General features: G+C 34.6%; 1 protein-coding gene across 2 annotated transcripts in view; it reads left to right on the top strand.

The window, feature by feature from the left end:
• DDX50 (DEAD (Asp-Glu-Ala-Asp) box polypeptide 50) overlaps positions 1-9,885 on the top strand; it is a 53,365-nt gene extending 43,480 nt beyond the window's left edge. The window contains exons 13-15 of one of the 2 annotated variants that reach the window (XM_006889003.1): positions 982-1,116; positions 5,333-5,377; positions 9,395-9,885. In XM_006889003.1, coding sequence (XP_006889065.1) covers positions 982-1,116; positions 5,333-5,377; positions 9,395-9,664 — 450 coding nt within the window. In that variant the 3' untranslated portion in view covers positions 9,665-9,885. The remainder of the gene's footprint in view (positions 1-981; positions 1,117-5,332; positions 5,378-9,394) is intronic. The other variant, XM_006889004.1, reaches the window with a different exon arrangement.
• Positions 9,886-10,582: the final 697 nt, after the last annotated feature.

Here is a 10,582-nt window from a genome sequence, read left to right as displayed (position 1 = left end):
GTTCTGTTAAATTTTGCTATTTTGACTGGGGTGAGATGATATCTCATAGTTGTTTTAATTTGCATCTCTCTTAGGGCTAGGGATTTTGAGCATTTCTTCTTGTGCTTGTTAGCCATCTGAATGTTGTCTTTGGTGAAGTGGCTGTTCATTTCCTGTGCCCCTTTATCTTGTTGTGGTGCTCAAGTATTTCATAAATTCTGGTTATAAGTCTCTTATCTGATACGTTATTACCAAATATTTTTTCCCAGTCGGTGGCTTCCCTTTTTACCCTGTTGGAGATGTTTTTGGATGTGCATAGGGATTTGAGTCTTAGAAGATCCCATTCATCTACATTATCTTCTCCTGGTTGTAGGTTGTTGAACACTTCTGTATCCTTTTTTGAATAGTGTTTTAAGTCCTTTGCCCATTTTAAAAACTGTTGTTTGGATTTTATCCATTCCATTTTTGTTGTTGAGTTGAAAAGATTTTTTATATATTTTGGGTATTTATTTCTACATGATTTATAAAAATTTCTCTCATTTTATGGATTTTAATTTCATGTTTTTCATGTCTTTCGTATAGAAATTTTAAATTTTTATGGTCAGATTTTTTTATAGCTTATATTTTTTTATTGGCTTGTGGGTTTTTTTATGAACTAATATATAGGAATGCATTGCCAAAATCAAACTCATGAAGATTTACCATTACCTTTTCTTTTATGAGTCTTATAATAATTTTTGTTCTTATATTTAGACATCTTACACATTTTGTGTTAATTTTTGTACATGGAAGAAGACTCTGTAACAGTCCACATTCATTCTTTTGTATTAGGTTACTGATAGTTTGAAGAAGTTAGTATTTTTTTTTTGGCAGCCATCCTATACTTTTGACTAGTAAATGGTTAAGTCAAGGAACCTTAAACCTTCATTATCCTACTGGTGCTTTTCCAACCATAATAAGATTTTTCCTTCCTTTTTCCTTTTGTGATTTATATTTCTGCAGGGATTTGTGACCATGACCCTGGAAAGCCCAGAAGAAATACAGGATGTCAGTTGTGCTTGGAAAGAACTTAATAGAAAGCTGAGTAGTAATGCTGTGTCCCAAATTACCAGAATGTGCCTCCTGAAAGGAAATATGGTAGGTTGTGTTTTTTTTTTCTATACGGTTGTACAGCTTTTTAATCAGCTGCCTAAATATAAAGACTAGCGCAGATTCTGTTCCTTTTTTTTTAAATATATATCCTATGGATTGAATAGCACTATATTTTCTCTGTTACTTTGTTTCCTATTGTAAATTTTAGGAGTTAAAGAAAGAAATACTCCTGGGCTCCAGAAAGCCTCTGCTTAGTTTTGATTAATACCAAGTTATCTCGGTTTCTACCCATGTATACATGTTATGTTTGTTTTGTTTTTTGCCTTTACTTACATTTTAATTAGTATTTTATTGTGATTGGAACTGAAGTTACAGAGCAAATTCAGAATTTTCCCGTACAGTAATTTATACACATTCTATTTTGTGACAGCAGTTATGGTTGCAATTCTCTTTTTTTTTTTTTTTTTAATTTGTTTTATTTTTTTGTGTACCACCAAATTGGATCTGACTGGTATAGGAGGAGATTGCCCCTCCTTCTCCAGCAGAGCGTCTGGTGGATTCGAACCACGTACCTCTGGGATTGCAGTGCAGCTTCTTGCCACTAGGCCACCAGAGCTCCCTGCAGTTCTCATATTTTAACTGCACTCTTCCCACTTCCTCCTTTGTTTACTATTTCTATTCATCCTTTCCCTTCCTGCCTTCTGAACTTTATTCTAGGCAAATGCTGTCCTTTTGATCTTGTTCCAAGACACGAGAGTTCTTTGCTAATGTTAATAAATTATCATTATCCTATCTATTGCTTGAAATTGTTTATTCTCATTCTCAAAAAGAGTGACCCAAGAGAATGTTGAAATTATGAAACAGTAGTGTTATTAGCATATGCTAGTAAAATCTTATTAAAGATGATTAAGAAATGGTCAGAACATTACTTTGACTGGGAACTACCAGTGATTCAGGCTGGATTTAGAAGAGGCAATGGCACTAAGGTTATTGTTGATGTCAGATGGATCTTGGCTGAAAGCAGGGAGGGCATACCAGAAAGAGGTCTACTTGTGTTTTATTAACTATAGAAAGGCATCTGACTTTGGATTTTTCATTTTGGAAATTTCCAATTTCCGTAACAAATTGAGGATAACATTGAGAAGACTAGGAATCCTAGGACACTTAATTGTGCTCATTTATGAAACTTATGCCTACACCTGGAGGCTATTATTAGAACAGAGCAAGGAACAACTGCACTATTTAAAATCAAGAACTGTTAATCAGGACTATATTTCTCCATACTGGTTTAATCTGTATGCCAAACAGATCTTTCAAAAAGCTGCACTTAATGAAGAACATGGCATCGGGATAGAAGGAAGAATCATCATCAACCTGCATTAAGCACAAGACACATGTTTGCTGTAAGTGAAGAGGACTTGAAATGATTGTTTCAAAAGATAGACTATTGTTTTCATTATGGAGTATATCTCATACCAAGAAAACAAAAATCCTCACTACTGCTAGTTGGCAGAATCATGGTGGTGGGAGACAAGATAGAAATTGTCAATGATTTTATCTTACTTGGTTCCACAGTCAGCAACCTTGATACCAGTAGTTAGGAAATCAAAAAATGTGGTAAATTGGGAAAATCTATTGTTAGGGACCTCTTCCAAAGTGCTGAAGAACAGTGATGTCAGTTTAAAAACTAAGGTGCACCTGAGCCAAACCATGGTCTTTCCCGGTACTTTGCTATGCATCTGAGAATAGGACAGTGAATAAAGACAACACAGGAAGAATTTGAGTTGTGGTGCTGGAAAAGGGCACTAAATGCCCTATGGACTGCCAAGAGAACAAACAGATGTGTCCTGGAAAGGGTGCAACCAGGATGCTTCTTAGAGGGAAGGATGTTGAAAGTTGGTCTTACATATGTTGGACATAGTTTTAGAAGGGGCCACACCTTGGAGAAAGACTTAACTCAGAAAAATGGAGGATCAGTGAAGGAGGGAAAAGATCCTCAATGAGTTGCATTGACTCAGTAACAATGGGCTGTAGTGTGAAAGAGATGATGAGAATGGCACAGGACAGGGTTCAGATCTGATGTTTCCTAGGGTTGCTATGAATTGTACTGGACTTGATGGCACCTACCAACATTGTTCAACAACGTTGTTTGAAAATTGAATTACCAAGAATGATTTCAGTTTCAGAATTGACAGATACTTAAGGGCAGTATTTTCTATAGCATATTACATATATTTGTGTAGGTTTTTTTCCCTCTTACTAAAGAACATGTTTGCAATGATAATACAAATTTGATTTAAATAAACATTTTAATATATACATTTTAGTGTAAACAGCAGAGTTTATACTGTCTGTGATCTCATTGGCTCTGATTTCTTATAATATTTTTAAAACAAGGTAAATATTCCATAATGTGGCCTAATGGTAAGGAGATGTACTGCCAACCTGAAGGCACAGAGTTCTAATCCCCCTGCTGCTTTGCTGTGGAAAGATGGAAATTCTCCTCCTGTGAGATATACTGCCTCTGAAAATTTACAGGAGGGTCAGCTATGGGTCAGTTCCAACTTGAAGGTACATAACAACAAATAACAAAAACAATTTATTTGGCTAAAGAGGCCTAGTGGCAAGAAACTCTGCTGCAATCCTGAAGACACATGGTTTCGCTAGCTGCACCGTGGGAGAAAGATGGCCAGTCTTGTCCCGTGAGATTAACTGCCTCTGAAAACCTGGAGGGTCAGCTATAGGTCAGTTCTTACTTGACAGTACATAACAACAACTATATAATTTCCTTCTAGGCTAGGATTTATTAGCCAGATTGTTTAATGGAAAGAATTTTTCTGAATTCTATATTCCCTACCTTCAGAATTAAAGACTATAGTCTTTAATATGAGTTGCATGCCAAATACTCACCACTAGACTAACAGGCAGCATCATGATAGATGGAAAAAAGATTTAGTTGTTAGCAGTTTTATTTTTAACCTGGATCCATAATCAACATCCATGGCAAGAATAATCAAGAAATCAAAATATGTATTGTATTGGGAAAATCTACTGTCAAGGACTTTTCCAATTCAGCTTAAAGACTAAGGTGTGCCTACCCAGGCCTTATTTTCATTTACTTTCTTTGCATCTGAAATTGGACAGTGCATAAGGATGACAAAAGAAGAATCGAAGCTTTTGAATTGTGGTGTTGAAGGGTACTGAGTATCCCAAGGACTGCCTGCAAAAGAACAAACATATCTGCCTTGAAGGAAGTGCAACCATCGTGCTCCTTAGAGGCAGGGATGGTGACACATCTCAGTACTTTAGGCATGTGAGGAGAGGCCAGGCCTTGGGGGAAAAAATCATGTTGGGAAAAGCAGATGATCAGAGAAAGTGAGACTAACTCTGAATAAGGTGACTTAACACAGGGAATATAATACCAATCTCAAGCATGTCAGATATCATGAGGATAGAGCAGAGTTCTGCACTTGTTCACTGTATCTTTGTAAGTCACCGTAAACTTGATGGCGCCGAATAACAACTTTCAGAATACTGGGACAAGTCTAAGATAAATATATGTGTGCAGAAAAAATGTAGAAGGGAATTTAAAGATAACAAGATCTTTAGGTTAAACTAGTTGCTTAAACTAGTTGCTTAATGGCAAACAGGAAATATCCTAGGTTACTTCTGCCGTTTTACCTGATAAATATTGCAAATCTTTATGTGAAAAACTTTGTAGCACTAAATTTTTAAAGGAACTTAGTATCAATAGGATCATTTTATAAGAAACATTAAAATATTCGGGGAGATTGTTTTAGTAGATTCTTAATAAATGCTGTGTTTACCTACTCTTCATAATGAGCAAATAGCCCAAGGTATTTGTTTTACAATCTTGTTTTACATATTTTATGTATAATCTTTTTTATATGCTTATTTATAGGCCTATATCATCTATTTTCATCCTCTTGTGTACTAATAAAACAATTAGTGTTTATTTTTAACCTCTTTTTCTTAAAATTGAGTGAAAATTCTATTACCATGGGTTTGTGTTTTTTTGTAGGTCATGATTTTGTGCATAGAAAATTTTAAAGGGAATCCTAAATGCAACTTTCTGAGATGTTAAAGATGTTATAGTAAAATGTCATAAAAGTTAGTCAGGTCATGGTTATACAAGGTTAGATTTTTTTTTTTTTTTTAATGAGATTAACATCAAGTTAGCATTAGTGACTAGTCAGCTCATTGACCTCTAAATAAAAAAATGTTTTCATTTTGCTTTTAGGGTGTTTGCTTTGATGTTCCCACCACTGAATCAGAAAGGTTACAGGTATTTAAAAAATTTTATTTTATATATTACTATTTAAGTATAGTTCACAAAGATTCATTCTTGAAATACAGCAACAATAACATTATTCCTCAGTGAATAATTTTTAATAGAAAATACTCAGTTTCACTTTTTTAAAAATGATAAACAATATCACACATACATAAGTTGGCTCAATTCGTAGTGAACTTCCAGTGTATCCATCACTAGCTTCAGCAATTGCCAATTCCTGACCAGTTGGTTTCATATGTTTTTACATCCAGGTCTTTAATTTCCTGTGTTCATTTGAAACAGATTCATTATTTCATTTCAACCATAAACATTCATAACTATTTTCTTTTATCTAAATGTTAAGGACTTAAAAATAATTTAAAAATAATTCTTTGATACCACCAGATTCCAATACTTAAGTGGTCCCCATTGTCTTCTGAATGTTTTTTCCAGTGCCAGATAGAGTTCTTTTGTCTGTCTGACAAATCTCTCTTTAAGCTGTATGTTCTTTCTTTTTTTAAATTTATCTTCAATTTTGAACAAAATTGTTATCTCCTGGAGATTCCTACAGTGTAGCAGCATGTGCCGTTTGCATCCTGATGGCATTTAACATGCTCCTCTGCCTGTCTTTATTTTCTGAAATTAATAGGTAGATAAAACTAATTTGTTGATAAAATGAATTAGTTTTGTATACTTCTATCAGGAGTCACATAATAGGTGACTGTCTTTTTGTCATATAACCAGCTGCTGATATCACTGCTTGAATTTATTTGTTAGATTGCACAGAAGTAATATAGTCTAATTCTAGGCATTCTTTCTTCTTGTACTAGTTAGCAAACTTATGTACAGGGAAATTACATTAATTGTCACTTACGCTGAGGTAGTTCTGTTAGAAAGAGAAAGATTAATGGTTGATGCTTTTTTTATAATTACGAGTTTTCATTTTCAAAGTACGTATTGAAACAGCTTCCAGAAGTGACAAAGTGTTTTCAAAGTATTTTTATAAATCATTAGATTTTAAAAATTTATGTGTATAGTGTATTCTAGGTGTTATCCTTATTAATGTTAAAATTTTCTTAAATTTAAATAGGAGGTGCTTCTTCGTTTTAGTTCCCAAGTCTTTATGACTTGATTCTAGTAGTCTTTCACAGCTTTCTGTCTCTCTGACATGAGAAGATCATTGGATTTATCGTGTACATTTTTTTCCTGAACCTGGAACCAGCCAAACCTCAAGAAACTCCGATTGCTTTTAACAGATATATGTGAAGGCCACAGCTTGCGTAATAGGAAGTATTCATTATTTCTTGGTTGGTTATCGGAAAAAAATTTTTTAAGATAAAATTTATAATGAGTTTATACTGATAAATTTAGATCCAACACATTATTATCTCCTTTCTGCCTTGCTGAAAAAAATTCTGGTTCTCAGTTACAACAACATTCAGTACTTTATGTCTCCTAGCAGTCTCTGAATAATACTGTCCCTAAAGTCAATAATATGATTATTGAAAGTTGCTTAGATTTTTTTTTTTATAATTTTGTCTATAAGAAGTGTACCTTGACATCCAAATTACTACTGTGCTACAACACAGATTTGTTGTTAGGTGCCATAAAGTTGGAATTGATTCATAGCTGATAATCAAGCGGGTTTTCAGAGGCTGTAAATTGAACTAGAGGAGATTGGTTATCTTTGTCCTGTAGGGCAGCTAATGGATTTATCCTGCTTGCTCTAGGTTTGGCTGTATGACTCCTTCCCACCAGGCCACCAGAGCTCTCATAACACCTATTACTGTGTTACAAAAATCATAGATCTGGAGGTCTGTTTCCCTTTTCTGTCGTCCCTCTTGAATGAACATTATATATACTTTTTTTTTGGTATGATTCACTTTCATATTTTTATCATGCTGATCTAGAATTGCATTGTCCAAACTTAGCCATATAGCCACTAGCCATTTGTGACAAAATAATGAAAATTAAAGGAAATGCACTTATTTTTTAAACCCATGTCTTAATAAGGAATAATTTTAAATTTACAGAAGCTGCAAAGATAGTACAGAATTCACCTAGTTTCCTCTATTGTTAACATCTTACATTTAAATATGTGTTACATTTGTTAAAGCCAAGAAATAATTAACATTGATAAATTATTATGTAAACTACAGACTTTGTTTGGATTTAAAATTTCTGTTATTGTCCATGTACTGTTCCAGGATCTAGTTCAAGAGACCAATGCATTTAGGTTTCATTGACATATTGTCACACTTAGACATGTTTCAGGGGCACAGTAACCATGTGTGCATACTCTCCTCAAGAATGTATGTATTGGAATGTCCCACATAACAAACTTACATGTAGGTTTAGATTACATAGTGGATAAAATACAGCTTTTTACTTATCATCCATGTCTTCATATTACTGAGCATGACTGTTCTGCAGCTATATATTTTTTCTTAATTTTGAGGGAAAATGTAATAGAGCTTGCATTTCGCTTTATTAAAAATATTTTGCATGCAGTTTTAAATGCTTAATTATAAAAGCTATCAAGATAGAAAATAAATTGTCAGGCATAAATATATTTATTTGTATTGCACGCATGCTCTGGTTGCCTAGCCGTACGAAGCTACACTGCAATCTCAAGAAGAATGGGCAGTCTTCTCTGGTGTGATTTACTGGCTCTGAAAACCTGTTGGAAGGTCAGCTATGAGTCATTTTTGACTCAGTGGCAAACAATAAGTACAATAACATATTTAATCTGCTTTTTAAAATAATATAATAACTTTGTAGATAAGTTATTGTTATGTACCATCGAATTGGAACTGATTCATAGCTGATCTTCCAGCAGGTTTTCAGAGTCAATAAATCACATGAGAAGAGATTGCCTGTCTTTCTCCCCTGGAGCAGTTTGTGGATTCGAGCTACATGCCATTGGGTTGGCAGTTCAGATCTTACCACTGAGCCAATATTATTATATAAGTGATATACATTAACTATAGATATTTCAAGTAATAAACGTTTTTTAAAAATCTCAGAAATGACCACTATTAATATTGTATCTCTTAGGCTTTGTTCTTGTTGTGTGCCAGTGAATAGGGTCTGACTGGCACAGGAGGAGATTGCCCCTCCTTCTCCAGTGGAGTATCTGGTGGATGCGAACCAGGGCTCCCTTATATTTCCTAGACTTTTATTGAATATTTGTCCACATATTTTGAAACATAATAAGGAATTTTTTAAAATAAAAAGTATTTTTAAAATGTTATGCAATATTGTGTCACCTACATAGTTACTTTTTTTTTCATAGTTACTTTTTTTAATGATTGTCTCACATTTAGCTGTAACAGATGGTCAGCTTGCTCAACCAGTGTCCTATTTGTTGACATTTGGTTTATTTCCAATAATTTGGCATTATAGTTTCCCTCTATAAGATGACATTGGCATTATAGTTTCCCTCTATAAGATGACTTTTTAAAGACAGCTGCTTGACTCAAAAGAAACGAACATTTTTAAGGCTTTCGTCTTGTGTTGTCAGACTCACTGGTGGGGTATGATTGGTTCCATTTGCACCAAAAAGATACCTTAAATATTCATATTCTGTGGCAACTCATGCTCGCAGTGAATATAATAATACAGCAGTATACCAGATAGGGTTGCTCTCATGAGCTATAGTCTGTATTGACAGCCTCTCATCTTCATCATTAGCACTAATTGCTGTCAGTATTCCTTTTGAAAATAATATGCTACTTGCTATTTATCGATGGAGTATATTTTTGGAACCAGATTGTGCTTGTTTGTAATTGATTAATATAAACCAGGTTTAAGTTTAGATTACCACAGTAGACCTGAGCATTTATTCCAAGACTAAAACTCAAAAACTTTAATGAATAGACTTGGAGCACAATTTTAGTTTTGCTTAGTTTTTTGCCCCACTTTCATTTTGGCCAAGTGTAGGGTAGGTGATGATAGATACACAATAGATGTTTGCTTATAGTTTCTTTTTTTACATCTCTTTTTTAATCTTGTCAATTCCCTTCACAGGCAGAGTGGCATGATTCAGACTGGATACTCTCGGTGCCAGCCAAGTTACCTGAAATTGAAGAATACTATGATGGAAACACATCTTCCAATTCCAGACAGAGGAGTGGCTGGTCAGGTGGCCGGTCAGGCTGGTCCGGCAGTCGATCTGGTGGTCGGTCAGGTAGACAGAGTCGACAGGGAAGCCGGTCAGGAAGTCGACAAGACAGTAGAAGACGAAGTGGAAATAGAAATCGATCAAGAAATGGGGGCCACAAACGGAGTTTTGACTGAGCAGTTGATAATTAATCTACCAATGTGAGCTTGCCTATTTCTGTCTAATCATGTACATTACCCACCAAAAATTAGGTCATCATAGTTGAAGTATGTGTCTGCTATTTGCAAAGAAGTTGGTCGTATTTTTTTAAAAAGTATTTCACAAGAATGGTTGTAAACAAATCTACTTATCCAGTTATACCTTTGAATAAAAAAGCTCCTTTTATTGTCTCTTTTCACTCTGTGTTAAGGATTTCCTAAATGTAATGTTTTTATTTTTTTACCAACATTTTGTAGTCCAGATCTTACTTAAGGCTACTTGAATTTTACACAGTGTAATATATTTATATTCAGATCATTCCTCGTAGAGATGTTGTTAAGGACCATCAGGTCAGAATTGATGCATAGCTGACCCTCCATTAGGTTTTCAGAGGCACTTAATTACACGGGAAGAGATTGCCTCCCTTTGTTCTGTGAAACAGCTGGTAGATTCAAACCTTATGTCTTCTAGTTGGCAGTGCAGCTCCTTGCCGGTGTGCCACCACCATATTGTAGGAAATAAGAAATCATTTTTTACCTTAAGGAGCAGTGTAAATTGGTGACATATGGTTAACTCTATCATATTCAAGCAACAGATAATTAAAAGATGCAGGAAGGGCATAGCCATTTATTTATTAAACATTTTTTGAGTGCATTCCATCTATGTGTCAGTAAGGAGCCCTAGTGACTACATGATAGCTAACCTATGGGTTTGCTAACCAAAGGACCAGTTGTCCTTGCTTTTCCAAGTTAGAAAGATGGACATTCTACCCTTAGAAGATTTAGAGCCTCAGAAACCTGGTGGAGGATCACTTTTGATTTGTAATCACTTGCAGTATGGTTTTTGTTTTGTTTTTTACTTTGTATTAATACCTAGACTAATCCTTGGGGAATATA

This window comes from Elephantulus edwardii, unplaced genomic scaffold, assembly GCF_000299155.1.
Source record: "Elephantulus edwardii isolate Elephantulus edwardi_28Jun2011 unplaced genomic scaffold, EleEdw1.0 scaffold00074, whole genome shotgun sequence".
Lineage (NCBI taxonomy): Eukaryota > Metazoa > Chordata > Mammalia > Macroscelidea > Macroscelididae > Elephantulus > Elephantulus edwardii.
This window is presented reverse-complemented; position numbering and strand designations above follow the sequence as displayed.